The following is a 15794-nucleotide window of genomic DNA, read 5'->3' as shown; positions in this document are numbered from 1 at the left end:
AGCTGTTAAAAAAAATGCTTCAATGAGCAATTACAGATATATTTAAAACAAATGAAAAATTAGAAAATTTTAGCAAAGAAACAAAACTATAAAGAACAACCTATTGGAAATTTCACAACTGAAAAATACAATAACCAATCTAAAGAAATTTAATGATGAGCCCAAAAGCAGAAAGGAGAGGATAGAGGAAACAATCACTGAATTTGAAGATAGCAAAATAGAAATTACCCAATCTGAAAAAAAAAGAGAAAATAGAGGAAAACAAAATGAACCTCAGGGACAAAAGATTGCAAATTTGTATCATCAGAGTCCCAGAAGGCGAGAAGAAAGAGGGTGGTACCAAAAAAGTATTCAAATAATTAATGGCTAAAAGGTCCCCAAACTTGGCAAAAAATGTGAATCTACAGATTCAAGAAGCTGAGTGAAACTCAAACATGATAAACCCAAAGAAATCTACACCAAGACACATCATAGTCAAAGTTCTGAAAACTGAAAGACAAAGAAAACATCTTGGAATCAGGACGAGAGAAATAACACCTTACCTATGGGGAAAAACCAATTTAGATGATGGATTTCTCATCAGAAACCATGCAGGCCAGAAGGAAATGGCACATTTTTCAACTGCTGAAAGAACAGAAACATCAACTCAAAATTCTATGTCCAGAGAAAACATCCTTAGGAATGAAGAGGAAATCAAGACATTCTCAAATGAAGGGAAACTAAGAGAATTTGTCACCAATAGACCTATCCTGAAAGAACAGCTAAAGCAAGTTCTCTTAGTAGAAGGTAAATGATACAGAAAGAATCTTGAGACATCAGGAAGAAAGAAAAAACACTGGAAAGAGTAAAAACAGGTAAATGCAATAGACTTTCCTTCTCTTGAGTTTTCTAAATTGTTTGACAGCTGAAGCAAAAATTATAACAATGTCTAACATAGTTCTTAATGTAGGTTGAGGAAATACTTAAGACAACAGTGTTCTAAATGGGACAGGATAAAGGGACATAAAGAGAAGTAAGATTTCTACACTTCATTTAAACTGGTAAAATGTCAACACCAATAGCCTGTAATAACTTATGTATATATAACATAATACCTAGAGCAGCAACTAAAAAGCTATACAAAGAGATATACTCAAAAACACTATTGATAAATCAAAATGAAATTCTAAAAAATGTTCAAATAACCCTGTGGAAGACAGGAAAGCTAAAACAGAGAAACCAAAAACTGGAGAACAAACAGAAAACAAAAAAAAATCAGGCTTGAGCCCTAACATATCAATAATTCATTAAATGGAAATGGTCTAAATACACCAATTAAAAGGTGGAGACTGACAGAGTAAATAAAAAATATATGACCCAAATGTATGCTTTGTTCCAGAAACTCACTTCAAATATAACTGTATAGGTAAGTTGAAAGTAAAAAGGTGGAAAAAAATACCATGCAAATATTAATCAAATGAAAGCAGAAGTGATGCCAAGATAATTCAATGGAGAAAGAATAATCTTTTCAACAAACAGGCAAAAAAATTAAGTTGGGCCCTTACCTAAACCATAGGCAAAAAATTAACTCAAAATGGATCAAAGATCTAAATGTAAAAATTAAATCTACAAAACACTTAGAAGAAAACAGAGGAGTATATCTTTGTGGCCTTGGATAAAGCAATGGCTTCTTAGATTTGGCACCAACAGCACAAGAAAAATTACATAAATTTGACTTCATCAAAATGAAAGGATCTGTGTCCTTCAAAGAACATCAAGAAAATGAGAAGACAACCCACAAAAGGGGAGAAAATATTTGCAAATCATGTATCTGACAAAGGACTAGTATCCAGAATAAAAAAAAAACTCTTACTAATAAACAATAAAAATACAAATGACCAAATTTTAAAATGGGCAAAGATCTGAATAGACATTTCTCCAAACAAGATATGCAAATTGCCAATAAACACAGGAAAAAAGGCTCAACATCGTTAGTCATTGGGGAAATGCAAATGGAAACCATAATGAGATACTCTTTCACACCCACTAGGATGACTATAATCAAAAAGATGGACAACAGCAAGCATTGGTGAGGATATGGAAAAATTGGAATCCTATACATTGCCAGTGGAAATGGAAAATGGTACAGCCACTTTGGAAAACACCTTGGCAGTTCCTTAAAAAGTTAAACCTTTTAACTTTGGAGATAGCTATGGAGTTTCCTTATGACCCAGCAATTCCACTCCTAGGTATATACTCAAGAGAAATAAAAATGTATATCCACACAAAAACTTGTACACAAATGTTAACAGCATTATTCATAATATCCAAAAGTTGGAAACAACCCAAATGTCCATCAATTGATGAATGGATAAGCAAATGTGATACATTCATGCGATGGAATATTATGCAGCCATAAAAAGGGATGAAGTATTGATCCATGCTACAACATTGATGAACCTTGAAAGCATTATACCAAAGGAAAGAAGCCAGGTACAAAAGACCATGTATTGTATGATTCTATTAATATGAAATAATCAGAATAGTTAAATCTATGGAGACAGAAAGTAGAGTAGTGGTTGCTATGATAATGAGGAATTGTGTAGTGACTGCTACTAGATATGGGATTTCTTTTTGAGGTGATGAAAATCTTCTGGAATTAGTGTGATGGTTGCACAACTTTGTGAATATACTAAAAACCAATGAATTGTATACTTTAAGGGTGAATTTTATGGTAGGTGAATTATATCTCAATTTAAAAAATTAGAAAGGAAAAGAAAGCAGAAATGACTACATTAATATCAGATAAAGTAGACACAATTGTTCATAGCTTTATTTGAAATAGCCCAAAACTGGAAACAACCAAAATGCCCCCCATATGTGAATGGTCAAACAAACTGAGGTAGATCCATATCATGGAATAATACTGGGCAATAAACAGGAGTGAACTATTGACACACACATGCACCTCAAGGGCATTATGCTGAGTGAAAAAAGCCAATCTCAAAAGGTCCTATTCTGTTTGATTCCATTTTATAACATTCTCAAAATGACAAAATTATAGAGATGGAAAACAAATTAGTGGGTGCCCGGGCTTAGGGATTGGGGGCGTGGAGGGGATGACTGTCACTACAAAGGCACTGGGAGATCTGTGGTGATGGGACGATTCTGTATCTTGATCGTGGTCGTGGTTACACAAATCTATACGTGTGATAAGACAGCATAGAACTGTACACATATATTGTACTGACGTCAATTTCTTGGGTTTGCTATTGTTTGATATAATTCAATAAGATGTAAATATTGGGGGAAACTGGGTGAAGAGGACCCAGAATCTCTCTGTAGTATCTTTGCAACTTCCTGTGAATCTATAATTATTTCAAAATAAAATATAAAAACGAAAAGCTTTTGTAAATAGTTATATAGAAATTTCCTCACAGGTGTTGATAGACCATGTTGCTTTTAATCTATTATTTGAAGATAGAACACAAAACAGAAAAAATAGTAGAGTCTAAGTTATAAAAATAATTTTGGTAAGAAAAAGATTATATCAATTTTGATATTTAAATTTATTTAAACATGAATAAGTAGACATTTTAAATTAAGTATCTTTTAAATTAAGTATTCAGTTTTCTTGAATAAAGTATGTGCTAGTTATTTTATGGATTGAGTTACTGAAATTAAAATTGTCAACACAAGATGGCACTAAATAAAAGTAAGAAAAAACTTGGTTTTTTTGAAATTATGAGCTTTGCTACATATGGCTAAAACAAAACTGAACAAAACACTTATCAAATGAATCATTGTTTGTGCAGTTAATGAAGTCCCAAATTTACATGAAAGCTGAATTGTGTTCAGCTTCAATAATTTAGTTTTAATAACTGGTTCTATCTTCACTAATTGGAACATTTAGGCTTTACTGCATTTTCTAATCATGACTTAAATTTTCAAAGAGGTACACAGGACAAGAACCAAAGAGAAATCAAGTTAGAAATAACCGGTAATAGTAAAGTGTTAGCATTCTCTATTTTTTTACAGTTTTCCAAACTAACTAATAGCTTTGAAAAACTGAGATTACACCAGATGAAACAAAATAAATTTCGACGAAAAGAATTACCACACCCCAAAGAAGAAACACCCTTTGAACTGAGCAATTTGAACCAGAAATTAGAGGTGAGCTGTGTTTTCCTACTTTCTTCCTGTCTATTAAAGATTGATTGTGGTCGTCGTGGGCTCTTTGTCTCTGGTGTACACAATGGCACGTACAGCTGTGGCAACAAACACTGTTACAAATCAACTTCTCATTGAATATATTTTCTCAGTGCACCTTCTCTTCAGGCACTTAGTGAATTAAAACATCACTTTGATTTATACATCTTTTATATATATCAGCATTTTTGGAGAGCCAAAAAAAAAAGGTTCAAAGAAACTGCAGCTGTTGAGTGAAATTGAAGGACATCCCTCGGGTCAGTTAAAGCGAATGTCTAATAAATCTTTTAATGGCTATTTAACTATTAGGTACTTAAATCCCAAAGACGCCTCATAACAGTTTTCAGAACCAGGCTTGAAGTTTCAGGGTTTTTTCTTTAAAGAGGTAGTGCCATTTCAATATAGCCACCCCATATCACCCGGAACTTCTAAAATCTCAGCCCCTAAAAAGGTTTACTGTGTCACAGATGCACGTATTCGTATCCCCTTAACCCTCCAACCTTAGGGAAAACAAACCACCTACTTTTCTTCCCTAGCTCTTGAGCATTTCTCCTATAGGTAATGTAGCAGTGGATAGATTCTGCTATAGATTCCTATCCTCTGGCCTTAGCTGAATTCCCAGGGCTGCTCAGTTGTTGTTTTTTAATTGACCTCAAGCTGACCCTTATCATGTTATCCCACTCAATTTCTTTCATTATTCAAGCCCTAAGCTCCAGCTTCCCCCAGCCGCCAGCCAATGCTATCAGTTTCTTCTACTTTGTTGATAGACACTGGTTGTGTACCTCCCAATCACCCAGGGAGAAACCTCTTAGGACTCTGACCTGTTCCTCTCTCTTATTCGTCATGTTCCAGCCCAGTTGGCCCCTTTCCCTTAGCTAATGAGTCTTAATCTCCTTCTTCCTCCTATCGAATGGTCATGGCCCCATTTCATTCTTTATCTTATTCTTCATTTAACAGTCCTTCTCAAACTTTTCCTCCGAAATATTTTCAAGAGCAAAAAATATATGGGATCACAGCCCTAAAACCAGCCTGTTGCAAGAAATTTGTTGGAAGTCTTGGGTTTTAGTTTGTAAATTTCTGCAAATTTTATATTCTACTGAATAATGAATGCACATTTTTTTTAATACAAAATTACTGTCGCTCAGTAAAGTTGACCCACTAGGAAAATGCACCATGTATAACCCCCCGGCTCTCGCAGTGGTGTAATTAGACTGGCTTCAGAAATATCCTGGTTGCACACAAGATGCACAGAGATGTGCACCGTAATATACATGTGCTTTCGGCAGAAATGCAGGGATCGAGTCACCGATTATCCGTTTGGTTGACTTCTCATGTGGTTTAGTGGGAGAACCACATTCATATAAATTGTTCAGACAAAGAAAAAGCCTTTAATTAATATTAAGTACTTTGTGTGTACACATTTTACATTTAGGAAACTAAATATTTACATAAAATATGTCTCATGAAATTATAGTGGAAATTAGTAGCAAAATATGACTTGAAATGTTTGTACTTATACAAAAATTTTTAAGCACATTATGTAGATACAGTTTAATCTGTGTAATTATGGAAACATTTCATGTACCTGTTTTACTTAGAGCCATCTGAAAAATTAATATGTAAGAGATGGACTGTTCTAGTTTTAGTCCACATCTAAGCATGTTTTTCCTTTGGGACAAACATTTCTACCCCAGTATAGTAATAGAGCATTGGGAAGCAGCATGCTGTCGTGGAAGAGCATGACAGTTTATAAGTTAAAGCAGGTCCTGACAGACTCGTTTATTTGCCCTATGACCTTCAGGCAGGCTGTTAACCTCACAGAAATTCCATTTTTTCACCAATAAATGGGGCTAAAAATATCTTATAGGTGACACTGTAGTCATGGAAGAAAAAATGTGTGTGCGTGTATTTAGATGCAGACTGAAGCGTGCAGGGGTGAAAATACATGAGGTCTGCAAGTTGCCTTAAAATACTCCAAAAAAAAGGATAGAGACTAGGCAAAATAAGGATGGGTTAAGCCGATGGTAGTTAAACTGGGTGAAGGGAGTTTGTTTTACTCTCTACTTTTATGTAAGTATGAAAACTTTCACAATAAAAAGTTAGAACTGTCTTACAAGTGGAGGTTTGTAGAGTCCCGGACATACGTGCAGTAGTCACTAAAGAAATGTTCATTCCATCTCTCAATATTTAGCAGAGGGATTAAATATATATATATAAAATGTAGTTTACACTAATTTTAATGACGCCGACCCACTGTCAACCTTAAAGACCCAAAGAAGGTTTTCCGGCCATGGAGGACTTAATCTGGAGGTTTAGGCAGGTCTATGAACTCCCTGGGACCCTCTAGATCTCTGCATGGCCCCATAGCTACTGGATATATTGTGCTTGCTCGGTAATCTTGAACCCAATACATCTGTAAGACCAAGGAAGCCAGGACTGTTATAAGCGCCTGCCGATATGTCTGACACACATTTCTAGCCTTGCTTGGCCTCATTCTTGGCCTCATTTCTACCTATTTTCTTCCTTTGTAAGGAATTGAGGTTAATGCTTCTGTGTGCTCCTAAAGCATGCTGGGAAATATTTATTTTCAAGATTGAGGTTGTTGGGTGGGTGATGCTAAATATTAATATTACCTGAAAGACATGAACTCTGTGTCAACCTTGCCCACATTTTGACTTCTGACTCCAAAGACTTCTTTCTAAATTGGAAGTAAACAGCAATTTTTTTTATCTACCTTGTATTGATTTGAATTGTTACCTATTTTCTACTAGAGCCTAGTTTTGCAAATTTGTCACTATTACTAAAGTCTCTGTCTTTGTGTATCTAACTTAAAATTGTTGAATGTTAGAATTGAAGTCAATAACTTTAAACTGACTATCTCAATTTATCTTAATAAATATATTCTATTTATCATAATATTTAAATATATATACTTAATATATATTTATATTATATATTTATATAAAAATATATAAAATTATTGTATGTTTAAAAGAGGGTCTAGCCATATTTCTCCAACCTTATTACCACCACTCAATTTCAGGTCACCTTTAATTACTGTAAAAGTGTCCTAATTTATAGCCTTCCTTCACTGATTGTTTTGGGACTTGTGAATTTATAAAATGAAAATTTCCCCACATGTTCTTTAAAATCATTTCTCTGTAGAAAATATGAAATGCCATTTCCTTCTCATTTTAAGCAAAAGGTAGTTTTTACTCTCTAAATTGGTGTATTTATTTACCAGCATAGCCAATCCAGTCATTTCAACCATCTTCAAAACAACACCAATCACTCTGGCTAAATGAACTATGTTCCAATTTGACACATTATTGGAGATGGCTGATGTAATCATGACATCCTCTGCATGGCTTTTATGTGACACTATCATTGTACTTACACTGTAAAATTATTTGTTCACATGTACATTTCCCTACTTTATTATATATTTCTTGATTTTTTTTCTTTCAAAAATGTGTTTCTTTTAATCATGAAATAGTTGTAAATTCTCTTCTCTCCACAGTACCTGCTGGGCACTAGGTGCTCAAATATTACTGAATTGATGGTGGAAATCAATACATGCATGCCATGTATCGATATACAAAAATATATAGGAATGGACTTAGTATCTGTAGAGTTTGTTTCCAACCATGTTGTTTTCTTTGCAAAATTTAGTGAGAAATGTTTAAATTCTAGGAAATATTAATACCATGCTTTTGTTTGTACAGTCGTGGAATATAAGTGGTGCCTGGCACTTTGTCAGGTACTCTGGGCAATACAAAAGTAATGAAACCCTTAAGTTGCTTACAACCTGGACAGAAAGATAAGATATAGAGGCCAGCCCTACCTAAGCAAAATTGAGAAGCAGTGAAGTCGTCTTTGGTGTTCCCAAAGCCATACCCTTTCTTCATGTTAAGTTGTGAGCAGATAATCATGCTCCATGAACACACTACTTGAGCAAGAACTTGAAGAACTGAGCATGCTGTATCAAGCCAGGTCCACTGCTTCCTCCCCAGGTTAACCCCGTTGGTACTGCCTGAATCGGGCCTGGGATGGTTGTTCTCTTCTCAGCAATGAGTGGATTTTGTCTTCACCTTGGACAGGAGCTTTGAAAGCCACAGGGGACAGAGTCACAAAATCAATCCAAGCCCCACACCCTAACAAAATAAGGGAGCAGCTTTGGTGACTGAGTGTAGAGAATGAAAGAAGGAAAAACACTTCTGGTGTCAGGTCAGGGAATAGAAGAGAAGTACTGGTTGATGCAAAAACTTGTTTGAAACTCCCTGGTTAGTAATCAGCATTCATTCTCAGAGAAACTTCTTACACTTTTAGCAAATAAAATGCTTAATTTTCTAATACAAGGATTAAGTTACAAATCCCATATTTTCCTAGCAAAAATTAGGCAATATATCTAATAGTAAATCCAAGATGAGTGATTATTACTTTTTTTGTTTTCCTAGTGGGGAAAGAATGTAATTACTTTTTTCTCAGAATGAAGATGTACAAATATAAAATGAATAATTTTCGTCAATTTATTGTTTGCCCCTCCATTTTTTTTAAAGGAATTTAGAACAAAGTCAAGAGAATGGGACAAGCAAGAGATACTATATCAGACTCATCTGGTTTCTTTAGATGCTCAACAAAAGTTATTATCTGAGAAGTGTAATCAGTTTCAGGTACATTATCTAATACCATCTTCGAAATTAGAAGAAATTAGAGGTTAAATATTACTATCTTTGCCATTCAGCATGTAGTCTTTTTACAGATTGAAATACCAACTAAGGGGAAATAACCAGAGTAGGTCCAACACTGGGTAAAGTCACAAGTGCATGAACCATCTGTATGGTGAATTTAGCCTACACGTCTCAAATGATGGTGCTGTTAAGAAGTTTACTGTTATTGTATCATTAAATTACATGTTGTTTCGCATGCCAATAGACAAGTCACTTAGAAAGTCTGAGATTGCTTGGTCTCTGCCCTCAAAAACGTTATAGCCCAGACACAGAGATAGTATATGTACAGATTTACAGATAATTAATGACAGGTGAGTGGAAAAAATCCAAATCATTTTAGAGGCCAAAGGAGTAAGAGAAAAATTTGCACTGAGATAGTCAGGAAACACATTCTCCAGCAGGGGTGAGACTGGGCCTGGACCTTGAAGAATGGATATATTTTGAGACAAGAGAGAATTTACTCCAAGTGGTGGAAATAACATGAGGGAAATCACTGAGGCAAGCGAGCAAAAGGCAAATTCTGGGATGGAAAATGGGCCAGTTGGCTGGAAGTCCAAGTGGGAGGTGGGGAGGGGTAGTGGGCGGTAAGCCTGGTGCGTTGGATATAGATTGTGATAAGCCTTAGAGGCTTGGCTAAGGAGTGTGGAGTTTTTATTAAATTCGATAAGAAACTACATTTTTTGTTTGATAGACTTATTCTTCATTCTTTAAGTTATTTAAATTATATGTTATACCTGTTCCCTGAATTCAACAGTACAAGATAATCTAATGTGAAATTAATAGCCTCATCCCCTACTCCATTCTTATCCATTTAATGTAAACACTGTTAACGGTTAGGTGTTTATCTTTACATGCTTTTTCTTTTGTTTGTACAAACATGTAAATATATATTTATGTGAAAGTTAAATATTTTTCCTTTTTAAAAATTTGCTTTTTTACTTAATAAGCCATGGATATCCTTTCAAGTCACTGCATAAAATTCTACTTAATTCTGCATAATATTTCATAGTATATAGTATGTATACCATATATTTAATAATATATAGTAGATATGCCATAATTCTTTCAATCAATTCCTTATTGATGAACATTCAGGTTGTTTCCTGTTTTCTGCTATTACAATATTGTAAAAAGTATCTTTGCATATACTTCTTTACATACTAATACTTTCCTTTTGTTAGATAAAAATCCTAGAAATAGTTGTTGAGCCAAAGAGTTTGTCCATTCAAATTTTTAATAAATACCAGCAGATTACTTCCCAAAAGGTTATTGTAATTTACAATTCATGAACAGGCAATGGGAGTACACATACTCTCACCAGCAAGCAATGTTATCAATCTTTTGATGTTTACCAACTTGATAGTCTGAAAGCATATTAGTCTCATTTGCTTTGCATTTCTCTGACTGCTTATAAGGTTGAGCATCTCTTCATATGCTTCTTAGCCTTTTTCATTTCCTTTTCTGCGAACTGCCTGTTCATAAACTTTGCCCATTTTTCTTTTGTCTTGTCTTTTTCTTCTTGATGCATAGAAGTTTCTGTACATCAGAAATTGTTAACCTTTGTTATATGTGTTGACAACTGTTTTCTATAATCCAGTTGTTTTTGTTTTATTTTGCTTATTTTGTTTATTTTTGGTCATAGAGACATTTTCAAAATTGTGCAATTGAATCCATAATTTTCCCCTTTTTATATCTTTGAGATCGTCTCCCTTGCTGAATAAGAATTCCCTACCCCAAACCCTACCCTACTCTACATCTTTGCTCTGAGGTTTTACAAATATATTTTCTCTTTATGCTGTCTGAAATTGAGGTTTTAGAATAAACACAAGACTGAATTACAAAGGGCAAAGCTTCATTATCTCATAAGGTATTTAAAGATGTTCTTCCTAATTCTTTTCTAGCATTCTTGACCTGTATGATAGTCTCCATTTAATTGACACAGTTTTCATATTTCTCAGAAACAGGCACAAAGTTACCAAACTCAGCTAAATGGTAAAAAACAGTGCATAGAAGACAGCAGCTCTGAAATTCCTCGGTTGATGTGTGAGCCAGATCCCAGCTGTGAAACCAATGAAAGAGATGAGTTCATTATCGAAAAATTAAAATCAGCTGTGAGTGAAATAGCATTAAGCAGGAATAAGTTACAAGATGAAAATCAGAAGCTCTTACAAGAACTGAAAATGTACCAAAGACAGTGCCAGGTGAAGATTTATTTATTTTTCCATTGATACTGCCCATAGTTGTATAAATGATGACTCAAAATGTATATGGATTAGAAAGCTAATTTTACATTACATGTGTAAATTCAGCTCGTATTTCCTCTCAGTAAGTAACTCTCACTTAATGAGTAAATCCAGTAATCCCTTAGGTACTTTACCCCACTCAAGTGCACTTTGGTTCTGCAGTGGCATAATAATAATGTATTACCAGGGCAGTATAACAGCGGGAACTTACAGATGTCTGTGCCTGAAAACATGACCATTTAGCCACACACCACCCTCTGTCCCCACTATTCATTCTCTCTGAACCTGTGCCTCTTTGACTCACAGGAATCTTGGGTTGGAGATCGATCAACAGTCTAATAACCTTAGTGAGAGGCATGGGGGTCAATCCCTATGACTTATCATTGTTTAACTTTTCATAATCATTTACCAAGCAGTGGCCTGGAGGTTTGTGTGTGTTGTTTTTTGGGGGGGTGGGCGGCGGTAACTTCCACATTAGCAGATGTGATTCATGGTTTTGCCAGCAGTAATTTTTTTCTTACTTCAAAAATCTTTTTTTTTTTGGTCTCTCTGCTCTTTGTAACCACTAAGAAGGTTATACAGCATTCATCAATATGGGTCATTACCAATTTCTTTACTAAATATGTATTTCTTATTCACAGATATCCCAGTTACTTGAGACATTCTTTAGTTTTATCTCCCATTCTAGGTCCCATGTCCCACCTCCAAACATTCAGCTTCTTTCAACCAATTCCTCTGTGTCAGTTGGCCCATTTCTTGCTGCCCGCTTTTCCCTCCCCATGCTAAGGTAGTCTTTCTCAGGTCACTGTCTGGGCAACTCCTCTAAGGTTTTCCACCTCAGGATCTTCTGCCACTTGAACTCGCAGGGTCATTTCCTAGTCTTACGCCAACTCCTGCTTCTCCCATCCTGCCACATTGTCTATGGGATCGTATGGGGTTAGTTCTTTAACTTCTTTCTTGGCCAGCGTATACTCTTCTCTGTTCCTCTTTCCCCCAGTTTGCAAGAGGACAGAACACAAAGCTCCCAGCTTCTCCTACTGCGTGGCATTTCTGAAAGAAGTACATCTCCCCCCCTCCCAAATTCTAGCTTTGTTTGGGGAGGGGGATCTTATTCTAATACAAATTAGAAATCAGCTGTAAGCAAACAAACCAAGCTAAGCCACAAATACTAAACACTGAGGAAGCTATACATTTGCTAGAAATAAAAAGGTATTGCTGATGTTTTCTCTGGCTTTGCTGTAATATAAATGGGATTAGCCCTTACTCATCTGCCCTAGAGGTTGTGTCAGGTGGTGTTGAGTGTTCAGCTTTCCAGTCAGCCCACCCAGTCCTGTTGGAGGTAGATTTGCACGACTGCTGGTCCTGATGGGATTCTCTCCCTCTCAGGGGCTGCTTCCCACACATCTCCCTGGGTATGGGACGTCAGTCCTGTCTCTGGCCCTGATTTACACCTGATCTTAACCAAAAGGCCGAGAAGCGATCTGGCCCTGATTTAAAGACAGCTTCACTTACATCATGCAGCTGTCTTTGTACTGCTGGAGTCTACACCAGGATCACAATCAATAAATAAGGAGGTTATTTTTCTGGGTACTTCCAAAATAATCTCATCTGGTTTCAGGTTATCCTGCATAGACTAAAGACTTCTCTTTGTCCCTTTTTGAGGTCTTTTTGGTTCTGGTCTCTAGAAATCTCTTTTCTGCTCGGACCTGTTTTGTTCTGTTCTCTTTAGTTTGCCTGAAACATATTTCCTTAGCGAGTCCAGTTATGAAGTCTGGTTCTGCCCTTCAGTGAGGTCCAGCTTCTTCACTAACATCAGTTCCTCTTAATCTCCCTCAAAAGAATTCTGTTTGGACTGATTACAGCATGTAAGAACATCCTCTTTCACAGGCTGAGGTTCAGTTTTTGGTTCTTGGCTCACTTGTAGAATAGAAATCACTACTCTTACCCTTTTCTAGAAAGAGCCTCTGTTCTCCTCTCTTGGCAGCATGACTGGCTTTCTCTGTAATGCTTTCCTTGACCAGCCCCACCTTGCTCCTTCTTAGAACTTTATCTTTTATACTTTTCCAGGAAGTAAGTGGCAGAGTCTTGTTAAAAGAAGGAATATTGCAAATAGAGGAAGAGTGTACATTGAGAAACATTAGTAAATTAACATCCTGGGTTCAGATTATTATCTCTACCCTCTCTCCAGGTAAATACCGTAAATCTGTACTTCCCACGCTTATCACACTGACACACTCCTATTGACAAGAAGAGACAAAGTGCAACCTGGGAGTCTGAACGTGTAGCAGGAAGTTAAAGGACTCGAACCACCTAATGACCAAGGCCACCCTATCTTGTAACAATTTCATTTAATTGATTTACCCTCCTGCCCCAAGTCCAACAGGATATGACTCATCTCCTCACCCAAGATCTCTACCAACTTCCCGGGGCTTACCTGCACTCCTGAGAAGGCTCTATAGATTGTCTCGCTAAGGAAAGTCCAGTTACCCACTGTGACTTTTCCTTATGTATACATATATTAATGTACTTGATAATTGATTAATGTTCCTGAATATATACTAACAAAAGCCCAGCTATTCATAGAAGTCAATATAATTTTGAAATATTTTTATTGATATTTATACTAAAGGTTATAAAATAACAGTACTAATTGCCTAATAGTTATGACTTTCCTTTAAATCAGTGGCTGTCTACTGGGTGATTTTGCTCCAGGTGACACTTGGCAATGCCTGGATACGTTTTTGGTTGTCACAACAGGGGAAAGGGGTGCTATTGGCATCTAGTGGGTAGAGGCCAGGGATGCTGCTGAGCATCCTGCAATGCACAGACAACCCCCACTACAAAGAATTATCCGGACCAAATGCAAATAGTGCTGAGGTTGAGAAATCTTACTTTAAATTTTGAAATGTTATTTTTCTCATATTCTTCACTACTAATTCTCTAACTCTACTTTGTAATGTTTTCCATAGTTAGTGATAAATTTTAATATGACTATCATTTACTTATCCACCAGTTTCTGTAAGTTTACCAGATATTTTTGCAAATTTTTGTTCATTTAAAAAAATAATTTAATTATTCTTGAATCTAGGAACATTATTAAATTTAAACTAAGAATCTCCATTTTATACTTTACAAAGGAATCACATGTATTAAAAAACAGATCAATTATTCTGAAGTATGTTTCACACACACACCAAAAATATGTTATAGTTCTAATGAAAAGATTTTTGAGAGGTAATTTGCTTCAAAAACTTCAAGGTGTCTAAAGGATAAGATTTCTACTTCCAAGAAAACATTTAATTATTTTTGATTCATTTAGGGAAAAACAAGCAGAAAATAATGCTTTTTTTTGGCCTTTTCTGTTTTATTTCCAAATTCTACTTACGTTTCATTCTTTTGCTTTAGAATCAAAAGTAAATGAGAAGATATCAGTTATTTACTATTTGATAGCTGATTTGAAATTTTAAAATAACTACTTCTCTCAAACCATTAGGCAAATTTCTAACTAAACAGATGGGCCTTAAACTTGTTTTATTCAAAATTTATATTTTACCAAATGGGAATAATTAGAGGGAAATAATCATTGTAACCAGTGCATGTACTCAGAAAGAAGTTTCTCTTCTCTTTTTTGCAAAACTATCATATGACAGTGTTCCACATCTTGCACATGAATTTAAAAAGACAACCATTTCAGTTTGAATTACTGTCACTAATTATATATAAAATTCTCTTTAGTTTAGAACACAGTTTAGTGCCAGATGCATCTGAATTTTCACATGAATCACATCCTCTCACTTTCTTTCTACAACCTTGAAATGTGTCAGTATACATATTAATTCCACTGCATATATTTATGTACTATGCTGCACTACACTTATATGTTTTAAATGTGCGATATTTCTCACTGGAGGTTAATGACAAAAATAAATTGTTCTGCATTTTTCTAATATCTATGCCCAAAAAATGACCTTTTTGGTTTGCTTGTTAATGTGTCATTAAGGTACTAGAGCAACACTGTCCAATAGAAATATAATGCAACCTACAAATATGATTTAAATTTTTCCCATAGCCACATTAAAAGAATAAGAAATGGGTGAAATTAATACATAATAGTAATATATTTTATTCAACACAATATATATCCAAATTATTATCATTTCAACATGTAATCAATGTAAAAAATTATTAATGAGATATTTTACATTTCTTTTCATACTAAGTCTTCAAAGTCTGATGCGTATTTTACACTTAGAACATCTCGATGCTAAGTAGTCACTGGAAATCCCTGATCCGTGTTTAGATTTTGTAAAATTTACAGTTAAAAAAGTTGGTTTATATGCCCAAGTTGTTCCAGACAAACTTGAAAGTGTTCCAATAACTGGATCAAGTACCAAAGAATCGTTTCCCTGAATATTTGCATCCTCATTGACAAATAATTGATTTGACTTTTATGCAAAAGCTTGCCAATTCTAAAGCTACATGTAAGTTAAATAAATTCACTAATTTTTGTGTCAGCTCAGTAGTATTAACATTGAATTCAGAGATATTGCAGAAGTTAAATAACAACTGTCACTTTATCAATATCAACAAAGCCTCTTTTTTTGTACTTTTATAGTCAATTTACATAATCCTG

General features: G+C 35.1%; 1 protein-coding gene across 10 annotated transcripts in view; it reads left to right on the top strand.

Moving 5' to 3' along the window:
• The window catches only part of DEUP1 (deuterosome assembly protein 1), a 94698-nt gene that overhangs the window by 27782 nt on the left and 51122 nt on the right, over nt 1-15794 (top strand). For 6 of the 10 annotated variants that reach the window (XM_070623903.1, XM_070623902.1, XM_070623908.1 and 3 more), the window contains 3 exons: nt 4018-4152; nt 8748-8861; nt 10877-11119. In XM_070623903.1, the coding sequence (XP_070480004.1) occupies nt 4018-4152; nt 8748-8861; nt 10877-11119 (492 nt within the window). The remainder of the gene's footprint in view (nt 1-4017; nt 4153-8747; nt 8862-10876; nt 11120-15794) is intronic. The other 4 variants (XM_070623910.1, XM_070623905.1, XM_070623909.1 and 1 more) reach the window with 2 other exon arrangements.

The sequence above is a fragment of the Equus przewalskii genome, chromosome 6, assembly GCF_037783145.1.
Source record: "Equus przewalskii isolate Varuska chromosome 6, EquPr2, whole genome shotgun sequence".
Lineage (NCBI taxonomy): Eukaryota > Metazoa > Chordata > Mammalia > Perissodactyla > Equidae > Equus > Equus przewalskii.
The sequence above is the reverse complement of the archived record's forward strand: the minus strand, read 5'-3'. Positions and strand labels throughout refer to the sequence as shown.